Here is a 23,843-nt window from a genome sequence, read left to right as displayed (position 1 = left end):
AAGATTTCTAGACTGACTTCTTTAAATATTTTAGCTCTATCAAAGTATAAAATTTAACTTTAGTTATAATCCATATAATCCGAAATTAAAATTCTTATAAATTTACTACATTAGAAAATTTAGCAATATTTACGATTCTACTTTAGGTCTATAATGCTGATACATCCAATTTAATCCCCGAGGCATGGCCTCTAATGGAGCCCCTCTATACACATGAACAACTTCTACTCCCATCCTTCAAATTTGGTAGTGTCTGGCTTGGTCCCTCCACTCAAATTCTGAGTCAAAACATTTTTCATGCAAGCAAATAGTAAATTCATAAGTTCAATTGAACTTAGTGAGGTTTTGTAAAAGAATGCAACAAAAATATTTCATATTCCTCAAGAATCAAAATTAGAGGCAAAAATTTTAAACTCTCTGTTTGTCTATGGGTATTTCACTGATTTACCAGCATAGTCGACGCCTTGCCCTTTTCTAATACTCCCCGTTGGCAAACTTATCATTTACTTCATACGTGAATGTGTCCTTCAACAACAGTGATCCCCTATGGTCTTGACCTGATTCCTCCTCATCTTAGACTCATTTTTATTTTAGCGAGCTTAATTTTCACAATTAACTGCACACTTGGATTTATAGTTCATTGACTTCCACTGGTTGACTTCTAGTTATGATTCCTCAATTTCGGATCCTTACCCTGATCCATTCATCCCATGCTGTACTAACCTAGGATTTTTCACCTTACCCTAAACAAATACCTTCTTTTTGCTTAGCCTTATTGTGATCCATCTATAAGGAAGGAAACCTTCTCTAGTCCTAATTCATAGTATAATTGTGATAGTAAGTTGACTGAATAAACATACCCTTTTTCCTGGTGGATTTGTATCTTGTAATGTAGGCCTAAAATATTTGTTTGCCTTTGTCCAATCTTCTAAGAAAATTGAAGTTTATGGATAGTTCCTAACAGACCATTTACTTTCCTACTTCTCAACGGACTGTCTGCCCAAGGTAGCTCTTGGCGAACTTCCTCGTCTGATAGCCCTTATGGACTAACATGTGTTACATAGTCCTAGTCATACGTCCTCTTTCTCTATGAATCTTTGGTAGACTTTATTGATCCAAGCATTTGGCCTAGAATCTACTTCACGGACTTACTTATCATACCCAATGCTAGTTTATTTGCCACTCACTGATGAACTCATAATGGCAAATACTTCATACTCGAAGAAGTTATCCCTTCTATTACCCCTGCCTTGATAAGACCGTATATACCAATTTTTCTTTCCATCGGAATTTTGCGAATTCCCTCATTAATTGACTTACCCGTATTCTCAAACACTTCTTCTAGTTTTCTCTTCTTAGTTTGGCAGGATTTCCTGCTATTCCATTTACCCGTATTCTCGAACACCCATATTCATCCTATTAGGCTATTCACCGTGCGAGTCATACGATGATTTCCCTTTTTTTGCCCTATCAGCTTCCTCGTTCACCAATATGGCAAACTCCGTTTGTTACCATAGTCCAACTATGGTCTTACACAACAGGAACCCTTATTTAATGTCCTAACGGGCTTTTGATTTTGAGGAATCAAATAAATCCCTTTCAAGGTGTCGCCCTAGAGGACTTGTCGATAACCGTCGTCGTGGTGTCACTCCATAGAGTCGATAAACCGTCGTCACGATGCCGCTTTAGCGAGCCAGTTGATACCATTCCATGATGCAACCAATCTCCCTTATATCCCCTTATCAATCTGTCTATTCCTTCATTCCGCCAAGTATTCATAACTTTATCTACCCATCAAGGTAAATTTCCTCTATACTCCGCATAAAATATAAACACGTATTTTCATACATTTCATAGCACTAGTTACTATAACATACAGTATGTCATCCATCTATTTGTCAAATCACAACCAAGTATCATTCAGCAAATAAACTTACAAAAGTACACGCTTACAATATTATGCATACACAACTTATTCATTTTCTATGTTCATACCCAACCATTGTCTTAGACACGACTCAGAGCAGACATGAATGTAGTTCAAGCAAATGACGTAACATCATCGATCACACAAAGGTAGAGTACAAAAACTCACTTGAACATCATTCATCCTTATCAGCTTAGCGTTTCCAAATGCCAAAGCCTCCATTGTCCTAACAGCTAAGCACGACAACCATATATTAGTTAAATCGAAGTCATTCAAACATTGAAACCCTAAACCCACTTTACAGAAACTTAGTAAAAGATCCCTACTCTCACATTTCCTCGAATCCACGAGTATAGAAAGATAAGATAGTTTACCAGTTTATCAATTTCTCCATTCCTAGACCTTGATCCTCATGACCTCCGCTCCATGCAGGCTCTCCTAAATTTTCCTCTTCTTTGGAGTAACTAAAGAAATGATGCAAGGAAGAACAAAGTTATAAATTAATTAAGGAGAATTCATTTCTTCCTCTCACACACACACACACACATCCTAGTTTAACGCAGTCTCCACAGTCTAACTTAGCTATCCATTGTTAATAAATTTGTCCCAACTAAGGAACCAGTCGATCCCAACCTAACCAAACCAGAATTAAAATTTAATTATTTGTTCGAAAATCACAAAATTTCACAAAATTACCAATAGAGTTCGCCAACTCACTACTTTGCTCAATTAACTCCCAAAGTTCCTTTAAATTTGAGTTCTTAAAAGAAATTATGGGTGTGATAATGCTTTGGTAGTTATAACTATTCTAGTAGATGGTGCTGCAAGTAGTAGGATGTTGGTGTTGCGTCTGATTCACCAACTCTTGGGTCGTGATTGGAGAGTTCGTCTTCAACATGTTTTGAGAGACCACAACAAAGTTGCTGACCATATAGCTAAACTTCCAAATTTATATTGCAATGAGATGCAAATTTTTATAAAGATTCCGGTGTCGATAGAAAATTTACTCAAATTAGATGTTGACCGTTTGGCTAATATCATTTGGTAGTTATCACATTAGTACTATTTTGTTTACCAAAAAAAATATCTTCCATTTTTAGCTTTTTTTTTAAATAACTTTCATCATTACGCTAATCAATCATAATATTTGAAGTATTTGGAAATAATTAAGTAATATAAGCACATTCTAATCTTTAGATGCAATTTATCCTTATGATTTTCTTTTGAAATCTCTTTATAATGAAAAAAAAATTCCATGATGTTATGTGCAAATATAAAAATTAAGGGGCATTCAATATATTTTATATGTCACGTGTTATTCAATAGCCACTACCACATGTCAAATAAATATGAGGCTACTTAAGCATGTTTCATATATATTTGAATATATTGCTATAGGAAAAGGATTATATGAAATTAACAGTGACGTCACATTATTTGTATTTTTTTCAATAATTTAATGCCACATCGGCATTTTCATCTTGAATTTCAGTATTTTCATCTTGAAAAAAATCACATCCAAATGAAAATTTTGAAATTCAGGATGAAACTGTAGATGTGACATTAAACTATTGGAAAGGGATAATATTCCTATTTCATATAATTCATTCTCTAGTACGCAACCAAATGGTGACAGCTAATGGAATAGTTAATGGAATGATATTGATAGTTTGAGGATTTGGTTAGAATATTTTGTAATTTAGGGATTATTTTAGAATATAATACATAGTCGGAGGATGTCTTATGGAACTACCCCAGCTTTTTTGCAACTTCATGTCTATAGTTGATAGTTAGTTTAAAAGTGAAGCAGTAAGTGAAGGTAGGTTTGTGAAGCACAAGAAAAAGTAAGAAAATTCCAAGAGAAGCAAAAAGACATGGGATACAATATAATAAAACTAAAATAAGGAAATGCTTTTATTTGTAGGATAATAAAGGCAAAGATGGATTGTAGTAGCTATGAAGTTTCATGGCTTTGCCGTAAACTAGCATTAAAAATAAGGAGTCCTCGAACACACATTATTCCTTTTACCATATAACATTCAGGTTTGCTAATTGGTTGGTTCGTACTAAAATGTCTGTAAACTTCTGGGAAGTTTCCTTCCTTTGTCACTTACTTGCCTTTGCTTTCGCTTATCAGCTTTTAATTAGTTTCCATCATTTGATTGCCTCACTTAACAAACCACTGTATCATAAAAAGGAAATCTCAGGGCAATAGATGTAAATGAACCATGGAACCAGGGAAGGAACCTTGATTTGTCTAATGTTTTTGATAGCCAATGGGATTTCTGCAACTCATTATTTATGCATAAATAAGAGTAATAGTAATAGATTTGGGATGATGGAACAATTGTTACATAGGTTGGAATATTAGAGATACTCGGGTTGAAATTTTAGAAATGAAATTATTGAAAGGACAATCACAAACCTTAAAACATTTGGGATGAGTTTGATACTTCTGTTAACTGTTAACCATTATTTTTTTGTTAATTATTTTTTATCCGATAAGTTTGGAAGCAGCCATGAAGCTTCCATTGCCCCATAAAATGTGCACTGAAAGGATCTGATTTGGATTAGCCTAGATCATCACTGTCAGAATAACCTTGAAATTTGCTAAAAACAAGTGATGTTAATTGATTAAAAAGAACACAGAAACATTAAAAACTCAAGGTCTGGGCTCTCTCAGTTGCTCATGCCAAATTCATTTTATCAGCGTCAGATATGGTAAAATTTTTTTAGCAATTATTAGAAACCCATTATGTAATTTGTTTAATGAATGGGATGTTTTTTTTTCGTAAAAAGTTTGGAACCTTCTAAAGAGATGAAACGGTTAAAAAACCAGTACAGATTCCAGAAGGGGACAATCAGTTGATCCTAAAACATGGTATAAACACAGAATGTTTATTGTCTGAAAATAAATAAATTATTTTTTAATTTGTATTCACTGTTCTTTTTATGGGAAAACAGGGCTTTGAAAAAAAATGAACTGTGTCATTGGACCCTGTGGTCGAACGTACAATAGAGAGATTTATAAATATAGACATTAGGAAGTTACTATAGGAGTGAACTCACTATTTCTTCGATTTGAATGCTACTGAATTGATAGCAAAGAGGAAACAGGAAGAGAATTGATTAAGCTTCAAGCCTGTAAAAGTTTTTTTCTTTTGTCATAGAATCTCTCTCCCTCTTTGCTAATATAATTCAGGGCATTAGCCAAAAATGGGTGGCATTCAGGTAAACCTGAGAGGCTTGGCAATGGTAGCATGGATTCTCTTTCTGGTTCTTGTTATGAGCGATGTGGGCATTGCTGAGAGACAACTGAAGCACAAAAGGAACCAAGAAAACGAGGAAACACAGGGACTTTTTGTTAGAGTTGCCAACTTCCTCTGGCAAGATGGGAAGTCTGCCTATGAACCCGTCTGGCCGGTGAGTCAGTTAGGCTTGTTTAGCTTTTCTAAACTTTTTTCTGCAATCAATGCATTGGCTTTTGCACCAGCTGATGGTGATTGGAACATTTTAGCAATCTTTTTAAAGTCATTCCTGTTTAATGTTTGTTTATTTTGGTATTGAAAGTTGGTCATTGATGGAGCAGGAGATGAAGTTTGGTTGGAAAATAGTTGTAGGATCAATTGTTGGATTCCTTGGTGCAGCGTTGGGTAGTGTCGGTGGCGTTGGCGGTGGTGGGATTTTCGTTCCGATGCTCAGTCTCATAATAGGTTTTGACCCCAAGTCTTCCACAGCCATTTCCAAGTGTGAGTTTCACCATTGCTGATCATGTTATAATCCTGTTTTCCTAGAAATATTTTTTTTTCATGGAACATACCATAGATACATGCAAGAATGCATACAAGCATGGCCATAACATAAACATAAGTAACATCGGTTAGCTGGATGCTTTTGGGCTAATCTGATATTTGAAGAATCCTCTGAATGTTTCGTATAATCTGTAGTTATCATGTGTACGGATAACAACGAACTTTTCTTTCGGTTGCAGGTATGATCATGGGTGCAGCTGGATCAACTGTATACTATAACCTGAGACTTAGGCACCCAACACTGGAAATGCCTCTCATAGATTATGACTTGGCATTGCTATTTCAGCCCATGCTTATGCTTGGAATCAGCATTGGAGTTGCCCTTAATGTCATGTTTGCTGATTGGATGGTCACGGTTCTGCTTATCATTCTCTTCATTGGTATTTTCTCTCTTTACAAATTCATATCTCAATAACGTAAGGATCAATAATGAAAGTCCAATGTGCATGAACACAGTTTTCGAACAAATGAAATCATAAGGAATTTTTTTATCTATCAGAGCTTTAACAATGTAAACAACATATCCAATGGGGAAATAGATGGCATTAGGCAGGATCCAGGTTTAAATCTTAGTACATCAAACAAGGAATATGACAATCCAGCTAGGAACATATATTATCTCTTTTCTTTCACAAGTTCATAATCTTTGTAACAAGGTTTACTTTTCTCTGATATGGGTGCTTATATTTGTCAATGGCAGGTACATCAACGAAAGCCTTATTCAAAGGTATAGACACATGGAAGAAAGAGACAAGGATGAAAAAGGTAAAACTTTCCAATTTTTCTTAAGTTTTCCATGGATTTCTTCCTTTTGGCATAAAGATTATTAATGGGGATTTTGAGATTTCTATTTTCAGGAAGCTGCCAAGGTGGAATCAGAAGAGTCCAAACCAGCTGGTGAGTGCATAACCAAATTTGAAATGACTTATTGCCATTAAAAGGAAATAGACTAAGATTCAAATGAAAGTTTGTTAATTACATTTAATAGAGGTTTACTGAAAGAAAAAAATCATTTTGGTAATTGAAATATTGCAAACGGCTTGTGCTAAACTCGAGAACTGCAGATGGAGCTTCTCAAGATTATAAACCATTACCTAGTGGCCCTGGCAACCAGACAGAAGATGAAGTGAGTTGAAGAACAAGTTTTCATACAAGAAGTAGTACTCTTAATTTTATTCATAATGTCTTTGTTATTATTGAATATTATTGTGATCATCCAATTCAGGTTCCCCTCCTACAAAACATATACTGGAAAGAGTTATCGTCGCTCGTGTATGTATGGATTGGTTTTCTTATTGTGCAGATCATTAAGGTATGGTAATATGGTCGGTTCTTTCCAAGGTTCCATATGATCATAAATCTTTTCATGGTCCAATATTATCAAAGAACATTTTCATGGTAAGTCATTCATGTGTTTGCTAATTGTCATCCAAATGTTTGTGATTGCAGGAATATCTTCCAACTTGCTCAGTCATGTACTGGATTGTGACCTCCTTGCAGGTAGAAACTAGAAATTCTACATAGAAACTCCCTAGAATCTAGACAGTAGAAGATAATGGATCGATAAAAGTTTAATCAGACTTCAAATATATCTACTGTTTTTTAAGGTTGGTCTCTTGAAGATTTAGCTAATGAGAGAAAGCAAAATCATGTCCAATCCTTTTAATCTGAAAGCAAGAAAGAAACTTGTATCTTAGATAATGGAGATCTAATTAAGGGTTACTTGGGGCTTAAAATCTCTTCAACTAGAGTGTTTCCTTTTTGTCTATAGATACCCATTGCTGCCTCTGTGACAATCTTTGAAGCCATATGCTTATGCAAAGGAACCAGAGTGATTGCATCCAAAGGAAAGGAAATCACAAACTGGAAGATGCATCAGATTCTTCTTTACTGTTCCTGTGGCATAATAGCTGGTATGGTAGGAGGGCTGCTAGGACTAGGAGGTGGCTTCATCTTGGGTCCTTTATTCCTGGAACTGGGGATACCTCCACAGGTATGCTTACCTAGAATTACTTAACCTAAATCATAAACTGAAGAAGCAATGTCTCTCTATCATTATCGAACCGATGACAACCTTTTTGTATCTGTGAGGATCCCACAAATTACCGAGTTTGATGGAACTGATTTGCTTCTGCAGGTAGCTAGTGCAACATCAACGTTTTCTATGGTGTTTTCATCTTCGATGTCAGTTGTACAATATTATCTTCTCGATCGTTTCCCAGTCCCATATGGTACTAAGTTGCAATGACAGTAATTATTTACTATTAGAATCAATTGGTAGCCATTATAGAAACATCTAAACTTTGACTGCTAACTTCATCAGCCTTATGGTTACTTTGTTACATCCCGTGCAGCTGCTTATTTTGTCCTAGTAGCAACAATCGCTGCCATTGCTGGCCAGCATGTGGTCAGAAGGATCATTGCAGTCATCGGAAGAGCATCGATAATAATCTTCATACTAGCTTTGACAATCTTTATCAGCGCAATCAGTTTAGGTAACAACACACTTTCATGCTTCCTATACCTCTTATAGTTATGTTAACTTGAAAAGCAAGTCACTTAAATTTGAACTTCTCAAAATGCTCAGAAGCTCACCACAATTTCCTTAATGTTACAGGTGGAGTTGGAATTGCTGATATGGTAAAAAAGCTAGCGAACAAAGAATATATGGGATTCGAGAACCTTTGCAAGGCTTGAGTTCTGTTTACCCCTATTACAGGTCGAATCTCTCAAGCAGAGATCAGATACATCCAGAGTCAACTATTTGGTCAATTATTTTCACTTGAAAGATTCGGGCTTATATATGTTGCTGAACATTCATTTCTGGTCCATTGTTTGCAAAAACCTCTCCAGCTGAGCTTCTTTCTGTGTTTCCTTTTTTCATCTTCCCAGGCATCTTATTTTACTATGGTTCCTAGTTAAATAGAAACTGTTTATTAGACAAATGTGTAAGAACTAATAACCCTTTTGGCTGAATAACATAAGATGTCAGGGCTTTCAATCTTTGATGAACTTTAAACTGTGATTTAATTTGCTGTTTGTTTTCATGTTTGCATTCAATCTCACATTAAAACCAATATTGGGAAGCGTAGCAAGTACAGAGCAACAATGTGTTTTGCTTGTTTGCGTAATTTTTCAGTTAACAAATACATACTGTCATTGTCCCCTATAAGGGACCATTTCTGTTGGCTCACCTTAAATATGGCTCAAGCTAACGATGATAATGAGGAAAGGAGAAAAAGTAAGAGAATAAAATTAAGTGATGGTAATGGGTGACAAGAAAAGGCATGATTGCTGTTAATTAATGAGCATATGGCCCTCCAACACATGCATTCTAAAGGAATGTTGGGGTTGGGGCTTCTTTCTTGTCTGCTAGTTGGCTATGAACAATGCTGATATTTAATTCTTGTGTCCATCAATTTTATGTGTCTCTGGTTTCATGATAGAACCCCCTTTTGTTTGGTTAGAATATCATTACTTTCCAACTTTTTTTCTGGTTGACCTCCCTAAACTCACTATAGTTAATGGTTGCAAATATCGGCGACCGGACTAACACTGGTTCATGGCATATGGCAGAAAGTATAGTGGCCCTGCAAAGTACCTTTACAAAAGCATGCTATTGGCATGAAGTGTATATTTGGCATGGCAAGAAGAAAGGATGCATGCATTTTTTTTAAAACCAAGAAAATGATTGTCCGAATCTTTCAGCATTAATGTAGAAAATATTTGTATTGTCCAAAGTCTTGATTAAGTATATAATTTGACAACCATTCATTGAAGATTCAACTAAGCCGAAAGCAAAAGCTAGATCGTGTGCCATTATGGTTTTCCAAATGGGCAAAGGTTCATACTGCATCCCATTTTCCCCCTTTTTAGTTATTTATATTTTTTAACTTTGAACTTGAATACTTTTTATATACTCTGAAGTTTTTTTTAAAGTAACTCAAAATCAAGCTCAAAGGTCATCAGTAATGGAAAAGAAAAATAAAATCTATGGCTTCTTTTTCGACTTGTTCTCATACTTTAATTTTGGTAGGCTTCATGAATATGATGACTTGATGCTTCAATTCGATACATGATCCATCTTATAAATCACTCCTCTTTCAAACTTTCCATTAAAGTGGTCAATCTATTATCTAATACTTAGCATATTTCGATGGGTGAAAGATAGAATTACAAAATAAGTATATCTATAAAAAATTAATGTAATTTCAGTTGATTTGTAAAGTATAAATACTAAAATTTATAGAGGTATGAGATCAAATTTTATTATGTGGATTTATATTTCTTTTTATATAAAAAGATATAAAATGACCAAAACATTCTTAAAATAATATAATTTACTTTGTAAAGTAAACATATTTTTATTATCATACCCTCAGAATAATATAATCGATGAGTATACATGTGATTAAAAAAATTTGAAATGTCTATATTTTATCCTTATTTCTATAATAATTTGAATGTTAAAACAAATATGCTTTTTTTGGGGGCTTAAATCAGATTAGTAAAAATATAAGGTAAATTACACTAGTAGTCACGCAATTATGAAAAGTTATAAAATGGTCACTTAATTATGCAATTTTTTCTTTTCCGGTCACCACTCACTGACTATTAAATAGACCTTATCATGAGTCAGATCACCTGCTTAGGCCAAAAGGCTCACCCGAAAAGTGGGAGAGTTTAGATAAAAATATAGACCCGAAAAATAGATTTCAACAAAAAATAAGATTCGTTTTCCAAACAGCCTGAGCTTTGGGTAAGATTTTTTTTGCCCAAACGGCTCGAAGTTGTCTAAATACTTTTCACTATTTTTTTTACTGCTATTTGCTGCTTGTTTTGCTACCATTTTACTATTATATTTCTCCATAAAAGTGAACAATTTGCATTTGAATCAAATTCAAATTAGAGTCAACATTATTAAAAAAAATTTACCTAAATATTATCTCGAACCTAAACAGAAAAACGCCACCTTCAACAACAAAAAAAAAAACCAGAAAGTAGTGGTAAATGAAAATGTATGATGATTCCTTAAGCACGGTGAAGAAGCCACGTTATTGGCTCCACCCAGGGCGTGGGCAATCATTGAGCTCCTTCTCACAATCACAATCATCTACAATTGAAGCGGAGGATTGAAGGTTTCTACTGCCGCTTACTTCAAGCATGCATATTTATGGACCCCAATTTCTCATTTTCTTCTTCTTTTTTGTGTTAGTCAAAAAAATTCTCCTCGAGATTCTCAAACAGATACTATTAAGTATGGGAAAACTATATATGAATACACCATATCTAAAGTTGGTTCCAAATTTTATTTTCCTAATAATATGACATTCTTTTTGTTTTGGAAGTATATTAGAGTCAACAAACTAAGCTAAGGCTTTCTATCCTTCTCAATGATTGTGGTATTACCTCAGAAGTGGAAGTTGTAGTTCACATTAGATTTTTCAAGAAACAGTTGATGATGACAGATAGTCTTAAATTCTTATTATAAACCTTAGGCAATAAGCAATATTTAGTCTCAAACTAGATTATTTTTTTTTAATTTAGCTCTTAAATTTTTGTATCCACATTAATCCCTAAATTTGGATTTCGTCAGATAATTTACTCCTCCTTTCTAACATCATTAATAGGTGATGATGTAGCATTTTGATAAAGTATCACGTCGCCAATTAGATTATTTAAAAATATATAAACTTATTAAACTTATAACAAAAACATAAAATTATAAAAAGAATTATAGGAAATTTATACAAATTTAAAAATATATTAAATATTAGAAATTTATAAAAAAAATATAGGAAACTCTATAAAAATTAAATATATTAAAAATTCTAAGAACTTATGAAAGTAATTAAAAACCGTAAAAGTTATTAAAAATACATGTCTAAAATGAATCTAAACAAGTGTATGTCCAAGTTTATCCCTTCAAAATTCTAAAAAAAATCTAAACTTGAAATTTTATTTTGAAACTATAAAAATGTATAATTGTTAAAAAAATCACCTATAATATGAACCTGGACAAATGATTGTCCTGAATTAAATAAGCTTCGACATCTATTTATCGAGATTCATCCTAAACATGCATTCTTTAGTAATTTTTTTTATAAAATTTATATTTTTTATAAATTCTACATTTTTATAATATTCATAACTTTTTTATGATTTTATATTTTTAGTTTTTTTAGATTTTTATATATTTAAAAAAAATAAAGTGATGATGCCACGTCATTATTTTTTAATGGTGTTAAAAAGGGACAAATTTGTTTGACGAAATTTGAGTTCAATGACTAATGTTGACCAAAGGAAAGTATAGGGACCAAGTTGAGAAAAGTTGCTAAATTTAAAAATTAAATGTTGCTTTATCCCTACTCATTATGTTAACCTTAAACTCTACCTACTTAAACCTAAACTCTTTATAAAAATTCTCAACTTTAAATGGCTTCCTTGAGATTTCAAGAATGATATAGATCTATTGCGACAACATTGCTAAATTAGGTAGAAACAGATCAAGTGTTTTGTTACCACCAAAATTTGAATTCTGATGTACCAAACACTCAAATCATCCCTAACTTATAAGATGCTTATTTACATATAGTTACTCAAATCAACAAGTTCCTATGATATTGGAGTTTATTGTCGATCTAGGTAAATGATGGAAACCCAAGACCCACACTTTTCATTTTTCATGTAGTGGATGTACGATAAAAATAGAACATGTAGTGTTATTGAAAGGTCATCCAATCGAGAATGGCGTGTTAACAACAGAAGTTCATTCTTGATGAAGGCATACCTATTTGCGTTGTTAGGCACATTTACCAAGAAAAAAGATATTGAAGGCGTGCGGGTGAACATGGCATGGTTGTAGGGGACATTCAAGGTTTTGTCGAATAATTTGAATTTGGAACATGCACTCACAAGTTAAAACTCTTATTCTCTAAATGATCAGAGGACTGTTGATTCCAAACAAGTTAGGAAATAATGTTCATTGCATATATATCCCACTAATAGTGTGGGGTGTGCCTCATATTTATCAAAAAGTTTGTAGGCTCTTAAGAAAATAATTAACGAACAACCAAAGAAAGGCCAAAACAGGCCTGGCGTCGTGACGAGCAGGTAGGGCTCATCAGGACGACTCGATGAAAACCTCAAGCAAATGCGGCATCGACATCGTGACGAGAAAAGATGGCACGTCACAACATATTCTCCTATTTGGCAGTCGTGTTTCAGACAACAAGCAAAACTTCTTCTCCCAGTCGAACTCTAATTATTCCAATGATATTTTAGCATGATTATAACTGTAATCTTAGCCTATTTAAAGGGGGTCATTGTATCCCTGTTCTGATATTCCAATCAGCAAGGGCTTTTCTTTTGGGAGCGATAAGATGTAGTCGCAGATGAGTTTTGGTATGAGTTTCCTAGTAACTAAGGAGAGAATTGTATACCCCTTTTGAGAGAACTCTATGAGAGTTAGGGTTTTTCTTTCTAAGAGTTAAGGCTTTATTTTCAAGGTTTGGGTAATATACGTTTTGTACATTTAGGTTTTATTTTCTCCATATTGTACTCTCGTTTGGTTACTCATTTAGTGAAAAGTCGAAGTCTCATTTTCCTGTGGTTTTTATCCTCTTTGGAGGAGTTTTCCACGTAAATATTTGTGTGTTTGATCTTCTCTATTTTACTTGTCTGTTGCTTACATAAGTTAATCTCCAACAGATAGCGAATATTGAAACGCTTGAAAAATACAATTTGAGGTTAGCAGCTTTGGTATTGTTCTATAAGGCCTTTTGTAAGGCAACCCAAATGGAAATCAAACAAATAAATGGTCATGTTTTACTTTATAAGTGAGGGGTGATATTAGTTTTTGTTGTTAGCACCCCTAATTAATACACCAAAAACTTTCTCTCTTGTGAGGAGGTAAAATTATATGATACTTGATATATTTTGTTCATATTGTATTTATTTTAATTGTTTGAGGTTTGTGTGGGTGACGTATATGTTGATAGTGACTGTTGCAATACTACCAACGGAAGCACCTAACCACTTTTAGATATTTAACTTGTGCATGATACTTATATGCTTCCCCATCATCAAATGACATCAAACTCATTGGATTTTATAACAATTCAAGATGATCCAAGAGATTCTAAGGGAATTGATGAACCTCAATAGGCTTCATACCATTGATTTGCGTGGGAAGAACAACACTTATTAGCCTACTCAGCATTAATAGTGGATTGATTATAGGGACACAAGTCTTAAACATATCATTAAAAGTTCCCCAATCTTGAAAAATAATTTCACATCACTAGCGGCATGCTAAGAATAGTATAAATTAAGGTAAAGAGTATTTTGTTAAGGAATATTAGTATCTTCAGTTCATGCAACAACACATACTATAGATTCATCGACGAAGAAATCAACAACAAGTACATATCGAACCTACCCATCCTACCTAAACTGAACATGCAATTGCATAATCATATTAGTTTGGCGGTGACCCGTTCCCCGGTAAGAACGCCAACAATGGATATTTCAAGTATATAACCTGATTTTATTTAGATGTTGATGAATATAAGGAGCTCGTCAAAACCTTATCCCCTCTATCAATTACATCATTTATCATCGACAAACTCCTCAAGTTGCTTTTATCCCATTGGCTCGACAAGTAAGTCCATCAAACTTGCTACCTCAATATGAAGATCAATATGAGGATAAAGCTCTAGTGCAGCCAGAACTACAATAGAATCTAGTAATTTTAGACCTTCAAGGTATGGAAGGCATTTGCCCCAACACCTTAAATGATTATATAGATTTTACTTTTTTTTATTTTGTATTATAACGTTTTTTATTTAATTAGATTTTATATCATTTATTTTTAATTTAATTAACTTTTATTTTATTAGATGTTATATCAAACATTAGAAAAAAATACAAACAAAATAAAGAAGCTTATTAATACAATATTTAAATTACGTCATATTACCCTTTACTAACAAAAATTGCAATATCAACATCTTAATTAGTAACTAACATGGTCAAATTTACCTCTCCAAACGTAAATGTTTTTCACAAGGATCATAGATGGTTAGATTCATCAATTATTAAGAAATCCCATACATGTTCAAGCATGATTTTTCACAAATATTTAAGCATAGTATAAGAAATTACCACACGTTCATAGTTACAATAATGAATCACAAAAAATCTTTATGTAACTCGATATCAAAATCATATACCCATAAATCAAAAAATTATTAGTAGTAGTATGCATTGTTCAGCTATGAGAGGGTCACTTTCTTAACCTTTGTCTTATAATATAGATTCACAGTTTCTTCAATTAGAACAACATAAACCCTATTTTGTAGTTTCAATCGCTAAACATAATCCAAACTACCTTTTTGCTTATTGGTTGCAAGCAATCTTCTCAAGATTCTATATTTAAGAATGCAACATTTTAAAATTAATTCTTGCATTTAGGGTTGTAAATGAACAAAGTGTTTAATAAATAGTTCATGAACAATTTAGTTTATGTTGGTTTATTAAGCTAAATAAAAAAACATGAACAATATTTTGAAGCTTGTTTATTAAATATCTTAAACACGAACAAAGCTTTATTCAATTCATTTATGTTCACAAACAAGCTCATTTATGTTCATATAAACCTCATTTATTATGTTTTATTATATAATTAATAATATTGTTGTTGTTGTTTGTGTGTTTATTTTATTTATAATATAATTATTAATATTAATATTTGATTATTTTATATCTAAAAAATAAGAGATATATATTTATTGTTTGTTTTTTTTTGTTTATTATTCATGAACATGTTCGATTATATGTACATAAACATGATCATTTAATGTTCATGAACAAGTACATTTAACTTAAACGAACAAACATAAGCACATGATTTAAATAAAATGAACACAAATATAATTTTGAGATTCTTAATGAACATGAACTAGATATGAACATGTTTAAAAATAAACAAACAAACATAAACAAAGGTCCACCCATTCAAGCTTGGTTCATTATAGTCTTACTCGCACTTTTCCATTAACGTTAATCGCGTTTAACTAAATCATTATCATCAGGATCTTTCATGTAACAACCGTTTTTCAGTGGTGTCGGAAACGGTGGTTTCAAAACCCCATTCTCGATGATTGATTTCGCAATATTATTATTTAATATTTACGAGGTTAATATAAGGTTTAATTAGACTTTGGTTCTTTAATTTTGTTAATTGGATAATTAATGTGCAAGTGTAATGACCCAAAAGCCAGTGGTGTCGAAAAATGAGGTATTGGGACCTCATTTTTATAAATCGAGCCCATAAATATTTAACAAAAATATTTACGGAGTTATTGTATAGGTAAATTGAATTTTGAATAACTAATTTTTCTAAATTAGTGACTAATTGTGGTAAAATGACTAAATCGTAAAAGTGGTAAAAATTAATCACCATAGATTTTTATTTGATAAAGGGCTTATTTAATAATTAAATCAAGGTTAAAAATATAATTAGACCATTATGTTAATTAACGGTTATTATAAAAATTTATGATTAAATTATTATAATATATTAAAACATAATATCAAAACATTTCATCTTTATTTTTCTCTTCTCCCCAACGGATGACACTAAAGAAACTTGAGGAAGCCATTGTTAAGGCTTCAACTATTTGGCCCTCTTGCATGGTAACGTATACACTGTCCTTTTTCGTAAATTTTATATTTTTGAGATCGTGGTAGCTCAATTTAGTTAACTCATATGTTATTTTTTAAAATTGTTAAAGTTTTAAAAAAGTTGTCATTGATGATTTCCTAAATTTTTTTTATGTTATTTGGTTAGATTTAAAACTTAGATATGAAAAAGAACTAATTTGTAAAGTGAAAATTGATAGTTTTGAACTGAGGGACTAAAATGTAAATATTTCAAATTTTGTATGAATATTCTAAAATTTTAGATAATAGAGGGTTATAGAAGGATAAAATTGAAATCAGATTGAAAAACGAAGCTTAAATGTGAAAGATAGTTATTTCGATTGTAGGGACTAAATTGAATAAAATAAAAAACTTTAGGGAACTTTCAAAAAGTAAAATTGAATTGACTTATGGTTATATTAGTCTATTAAAATATGTTTATAATGTATAAATTGTAATGAATTATCATAGTTCGGGATTTAAATTAATCGAAAGATAATTGAAGAAAAGAAAAAAGTTGTGGATTAGTACTCGACATTTCATTTGTTGTAAATGACTAATATGAATAGGTACATTATAATTATTAAATGTGAATGTAGCACCAATGCCCGACCTCCTTGTCAAGTCTGGGTATCGAATGACACAATAAATCGAATTACTTATTGGAAATTTCTTTACTAAATTAATTAACTTAATCAATTTTTATGGTCAAATGATATAAAAAATTAAAAAAGAAATTTAAAGCTTCATTTTCATCAATAAATTACAAAAGTTCTAGACTAAGACTCGAAACGTAAAATGACAACTAAAACCCTGAGGCTGAGCCTTTATGGGTGCCCTCTGTACACATGTAAACATATACATTTCACCTTCCTCCTAGCGAAGTCTGACTTGGTCCTTTGCAATGCCTAAATCTTTAACTATCTTGCATTTAAGCAGAAAACTTATAAACTCAGGGGAACTTAGTGAGATCCGCATACAGAATTTAATAAAATTTCAAAGCATTTAACTTCAAATTTGACTCCCTATCATTCGTATTTAGTATCTCTAGCAAATATGTTTGGCATCTGCTTGCATGATTGCGAAGTTTGTGATGTTTCTACATATAATCATCCTTATAGCTATAAAGAACTAGGGCTCACTAACATTATCAGAATAACAACACCCCGTCGAGCTATTTCTTTTAGAGGCTTCTTGGTACAGGTAGTTCCAACCCTTAAAAGCTCCACAAATTCCCTGTCATTTCTCATTGCCATATCTGACCTCCACTTTCAACTAATCTTTGCCGTACCTTCCTAGCCATTTGGCCTTGGGTATATACGATCCCTCATTTGAAGATCATGATTAACTTACAGATCTTAATTGAGTATCACCATTGGCCAATTTGTGTTTTTTTAAGTCATGTAGAAAATGTCATAATTCCCTTGGTGAACTGGTGATTACAGATGTCATACTTACCTTCTCATGCGCGGAGTTTCCTTTTTCTTTTCCACTCTATCAATATGAAGACACATCATTGACTCCACTTATTAATCCGACACTCTCTTTATAACTTTCTCTTGAATTCAAGTGTGTAAATAATGATCCAACACTCTCTTTATATATGGAGAGTTTAGAGAGTTCAACTATAATTAAACTTAACCACTTTAATATTAATTAATATAATATTTATCAAGATAAATATTAGATTAAATTTAATATTAAATCTTATTAAAATAATAGAATGTTTATCTACAAGATAAACATTAAATTAAATTTAATATTAAGATAATCATTTTACTATTAAATTAATAAAACACTATTAAGATAAATATTTAATTTAATTTAAAATTAAACTATTAAAATAATAATATTTTTTTAATAATTAATCTAAAATAAAATTCTATGGTAGAGTCCTAGTAGGAGTGTAACCCTTCCACTGTTCAACCACCGATGACCAACCGCAGCCGGCCTCTGGGACGCCACCGCTGCAGCCACCGGCACCACCTTATCCGGTGATGCAGGTGCGACACCTTTACGACACCTCGAGCCAGTTCAACTGCTCTTAATTCAGTCTGGATCAATGATGACCCGACCGATCCAATCTAGCCACCGATTGCACCGTCTACCCAGTTTAACATATCAGGCCCAATTTGACTAGTTTTTTGGGACTTGGTCTCGATCTTGGGCTCCCAGGCCCAATTCACGATCTCAGGTCCAATTTTCAAGTTCAATTACCCATTGGGCCAATTGTCTGACTTGAAAATTAACTTCCAAAAATATCATATTAATTTTAATTGATTTGATTAATTTAATTTTACTTGATCAAAATTAATTTTTCCAAAACTCACTTAGATTTTCCAAATTAAATTTTCAAGAAAGTTCTTTAATCAAATTCTCTAGTTGAACAATTCTTATGACCACCTAATTTAATTCCACATCGAATAAATCGAATTAATTAAACTATTCCCAAAGTCGTAGAATTTTCTTTTGATTCAAATGCAGTTGGATCGAGCTTTTGTTGAGCTAGCGGATGGACCAATCAAATATATACAATTAGGCTTTAGTGATTGCAATTATGTCCACAAGTATCGTTCCAATAATTCGCAATTACTTAATCATAGAGTCAGTCCATAAGAAGTACCATAATTAAAAACTCATTATTGTATACTATTTACGAAAGCAATTCATCCAACTACTTTGTTCAATGACCTCGTCATATTTGTGTTGCCCTCATATGATATCCTTGATTCCTTTGAGTTAAATCTGTTCACTTAATACAATCCTATTTTATCTCATTGTCACCATTGTGTCTTCTTAATGATTAATATAATCATTGTCCACAAATGACTGTGATAAATTGCTCGTTCGAGAATGCGCAACCTGTGACCACGTTCCATATTTATCAACCCACACAATGCCAATAAGAGGATATCATTAAATCTTTAATTGAGCTATGAATTCCATTATTACTAGTAAAGCAATGCCATACACAAGTCATGTACCCAACATACCGGCTATGGAATCTTTAGAGCATAAGTCTCCACTTATATCAAAGCACATGAGTTGCATATGTATGGTCAGTGACTAACTCAGGATTTAGGCAAATCACACCATGAATGTCACAAGTGAATTAATTCACAACTGAATTCAAAATAAATTCATCTTGGGTCCAGTCCAATGTATCATTTTACCAATGAATACATCTATGTCTCTACTCGTGGAGTCAACTACTTCGATAACCAAGACTAGCCATCTCCCCAATTAGAATTGTAGACAACATGATAATCGTTCTAAGTATTTGAATCAAATGCTCACTTTGAATCTTTTACTAGATTACGGACTCACTTTGATTCTTTGAATCAAATCCTTTGTCCTGGCAGCTAAGCATGACAAGCATACTCGAATTAAACCAATGGTGAAGATTTCCTAGAAACCTTGAATCTTAAATTATACGGAAGCTTTGATAGTCTTAGTCTACTTCTCTCCTCATTTTTTCTTAGAAACCTTGAATCTTAAATTATACGGAAGCTTTGATAGTCTTAGTCTACTTCTCTCCTCATTTCCTAAACGCAAAGGAAAATAAGGAAACTTATCAATTCCTCAATTTCTCCATCACTAGGCTTCATGCCTTTGAAACAACATGCATAGCTTCCCTAATCTGTATTCCCTTTTTCTTCAAAACGATCGAGGAAGATAATGTTTAAGGAAGGTAAAGACTTACAAACAGAATTAAGATAATATGGTCTTCACTTTCGCCCATATATATACTCATTGGTTACGGTCTTCACCGATCCTTTCCACCATCTATTTTTAATTATTATGTCTCCAACTTTGAAACCAGTCGGTTCTTATCTGACTAAACTAGATTTGGAATCCAACTATTCACAATTTAGTCACTATGATTTCCATAACTTCCCAACAAATTTTGACAGTTTACTCATCTTTTCAATTTAATCCTAGCTTTTCCAAATTCTCAAGCCAATTTGGGTAACTGGGTGTGATAGAAATTGATATATGATTTAGTAGTATGTATATGATGATGTTACAAGGTTAAAAATGTATATGGATTATTATTCAAAATGTGAAAAGTGAGTATACAATTTCAGCGTTGGTAATGATATAGAACTGGGAATGATGCCGATTGAACTTAATATATGATTAGGATATGAATAGCATACCATTAGGGTTAAAAAGGAACCAGGCATTGATCAAGGGTTTCTTATCGAAGGCTGAAATCTAGCATGTGTTGCAGATTCTCAATAGCTTGAGTAAGCTGCATCGAATATGGTCTATATAAGAAACCCTGATCTACAACTTGTGTGAGCAGTCCAAATATCACAGCTTGTGTGAGCAAATCGAATTATTCTTTACCGATGACTAAGATCCAACACATGTTGTGGATTCTCGACAGTTTGAGTGAGCAACATCAAATAAAACTTGTATAAGTAAATCAACTCTATAGTTTGTGAAAGTAAATTAATCTCATGTATCCAAATTTAAATTACTATAGTTCTCCAAACAGAAAATGAAAATTAAATGGTAATGAAATGATTGAATGTGAGTTACATTGATGTGTTTTATTATCGAACAAGGTTGAATAGTATGACATAAAGTAATTTGGTTGTCCATGTATAAGAATTTAAATCCGATGATTTTATTATGTGAGATACTAACCTACAGGTTGTCTTGTAAAATAGTTTATGTATATATATAAATAAAGATGCCAATGGCATGCCATGTTATGCCTTTGTGTTTTAATTACTTAAATTGTCATAATGATAAGATAAGTTAAGTTAATTTATTATGAACTTACTAAGCATTTAATTTATTATGAACTTACTAAGCATTTGATATGCTTACTTTGCTTCGTTTTCTGTTTCTGTAGTGGTCATTTTGCAGAACGTGTTGATCACCTCAAAGCTCACACTATCCAACTTTTGATTCGGTAGACTTTTAAACAATTTGGACTCAGTTTTATGGAATGTATATAGGAGTTGTGTTGTGTATGTGCTTGTTTTGAATGTTCTTGAGTTTGAATCTTTAATATGGTTTATTTTGGGAGCTTAAACAATATTTGAATATGAATAATGTGCATGTTGGTAACATGTTTAGGTATATTTGAAATATATGAATAACCAATTTGAGAACGAAATGGTTGAGTTACATGATGCAATTAAGAGGTATCAAATGTTTGAATAGTTGATGATTTCGTAGGTTGTTATGCTTTAGCAAAGTGTCTAATTGATGTGTAATTGCTTGGATGATCTTGTGAATGGTTAAATGGATGCCTTGGTATATGTTTTGGATTGGTTTTGTGCAGGTTTAAGTGTGTATTTATACACCAAAAGAGCTATTGGTTTGGTTTGACACGAAATAGGAACCAAATGGCAAAATTTTACAAAAAAAATATTCTCATCAGAACGTGGAATGTCCCTCATCGCAACGTCAGCGGTTAGTTTGTGACACCGCAATGTCGTGATGTGAAAAATTGTTTGGCGACATCACGACATCGAGCCCAACTTTCAAAACTTTGCAATTTATTCCTAATTCATGCCCAGGTCACAAAAAAAGCTTTCGTAAGCTCGATTAAGGTTCAAATTTATTTGTGTATCATTGTATTTGGGTGTTTATGGCACGATTGAATAATCGTAGAATTTATTTATGATATATATTTTATCTAAAATTTTAATAATGTTGAAAAATGGTCATTATTCGATCTCAAGTTGACTTTAAAGCATTCGTATGCCCATATAAGACCCGAAAAAGAATTTCCATGATATTCAACGATGTACTATTGTTGATTGCATGATAAATTATGTGAATTGATGGTTTTACTGTGAAATTATTCGTAGTTGCTCCAGTAACGAATGTGGTATCTTGTTTCTCGAACTCGACGATCAAGTCAGGTAAAGGGTGTTACAGTTCATATAGTTTAGTAGCACTACACTAAGCCTTTTCAATATTCCTCACATTGGGTTCAAGTTCTTAAGATCCTAGGATTAGACATTTGAATGGAGCCATTTGTTGGATCTGGTGTCATAAGTGTAGTATTTTCATCAATGAACACTTGTAATTTTTTCAAACAAATTGGTTAATAAAACAAATTCATTGATTACATTAATATACTTTGTATAATTTTCCTCATATGGTTTTTGCACGCAAATAAAAATGGAAGCAAATGTTTCTTATTGGTTGCCTAATGTTTAAACTGATACTAAACGATATTACGTGGTCGGATCGTAATACGGAAAGATAGCTTGTATTAGTTGATGAACCTAAACATGTCCTAAGTCTAATAAGAAATGAACAAACCGATTGAAAGACTAATATGCCGTCTATCAAGTCCAATTGGGGAGATGTTTTGTCTTGGGCAACAGAGCGGGTGACTCCTAGAAGATAAAGACATAAATGTGATTGACTGGACTGACAGTACATCGAATTAGACCTCAGCAAAATAGATCCTGAATTCGTTTATGAATTTATTCACTTGTGACGCTCATAGTGTGGCATAGCTAAATCCTGAGTGGATGGCGAACTATGTATGCATGACTCGTACACTTTGATGTCAGTTAAAGCCTAAGTTAAAATAGATAAGGAACCGAAAGCTAGTGCGATGGGTGTACAACTTCTGTAGTATGTAGTGTCATTCACAATAGTTGAATTCATAGTCTGAGACATGTATAAATGATATCCTCTCATAGGCATTATATGGTTGATGAAAAGTAAATGTGGCCACGGGTCATTTGTCTTTGTGATTAATGACTTTACCACTATTTGGTAGTGATTGACTTTTCATGAAAGAAGATGTAATTTTTACCATGAGATCAAATAGGATCAAATTGAGAGAGCAAATATTATCCCAAAGAGATCTAGGATATCCTATGAGGGTAACACACTTATGACAAGGTCATTAGACGAGCACTGAGTAGTTGCTTTAATGGTATGTCATTTGGGAGAGCTCAATCACGATACTATAGTGGAATGACTTCGTCACTAAATGAGTTTGAAACTAGAAATGAATTGTTGAGTTTGAATAAAATGAACAGAATAAATAGGAAAAGAGAAATGGATAGCATTCAAGAATGATTATGGTTTTTTTTTCGAAATGGAAAAATAGAATCATTTGGAAATGATTGTAGGTTTCCAAAAATGAAAATGATCCATTTGCAATTCTATATAAATTACTTAAACATGATCTGAAGAATGAGTTTATATTTTTTTAGTTGTTTTGAAGCTCGAAAATGAAAACAAATCATTCAATTACAGCGTACATGTTGAGTTATGAAATATTGGACATATTTTCTCGAAATTTTACGAAGGGTATAATCGTAAAAAATTTTATCGATGGGTAAAATCATTAAAATTTTATAGGGGTAAAATAGGGATGAGAAAATTATTTAATATAGAATATTAAAATT

The 23,843-nt window shown here is 32.6% G+C and overlaps 1 protein-coding gene across 2 annotated transcripts; it reads left to right on the top strand.

Annotated features, from left to right (window-relative positions):
* The first annotated feature begins 4,866 nt into the window (after positions 1-4,866).
* LOC107913064 (sulfite exporter TauE/SafE family protein 3) lies at positions 4,867-8,751 on the top strand. 2 transcript variants are annotated; one of them, XM_016841509.2, is made up of 12 exons: positions 4,867-5,350; positions 5,517-5,676; positions 5,919-6,119; positions 6,440-6,504; positions 6,597-6,636; positions 6,804-6,865; positions 6,965-7,051; positions 7,189-7,239; positions 7,511-7,732; positions 7,877-7,970; positions 8,094-8,234; positions 8,357-8,751. In XM_016841509.2, exons 1-12 carry the CDS (start codon positions 5,144-5,146, stop codon positions 8,434-8,436), a joined length of 1,410 nt encoding a protein of 469 aa, XP_016696998.2. In that variant the 5' UTR covers positions 4,867-5,143; the 3' UTR covers positions 8,437-8,751. The 2 variants fall into 2 exon arrangements, with proteins under 2 accessions (XP_016696998.2, XP_040962434.1); XM_041106500.1 differs by having other exon boundaries at positions 5,498-5,676.
* The last annotated feature ends 15,092 nt before the right edge of the window (positions 8,752-23,843 follow it).

This window comes from Gossypium hirsutum, chromosome D11 (assembly GCF_007990345.1).
Source record: "Gossypium hirsutum isolate 1008001.06 chromosome D11, Gossypium_hirsutum_v2.1, whole genome shotgun sequence".
In the NCBI taxonomy this organism is placed as follows: domain Eukaryota; kingdom Viridiplantae; phylum Streptophyta; class Magnoliopsida; order Malvales; family Malvaceae; genus Gossypium; species Gossypium hirsutum.
Note: the sequence above shows the minus strand (reverse complement) of the source record. Positions and strands in the feature narration are given on the sequence as shown.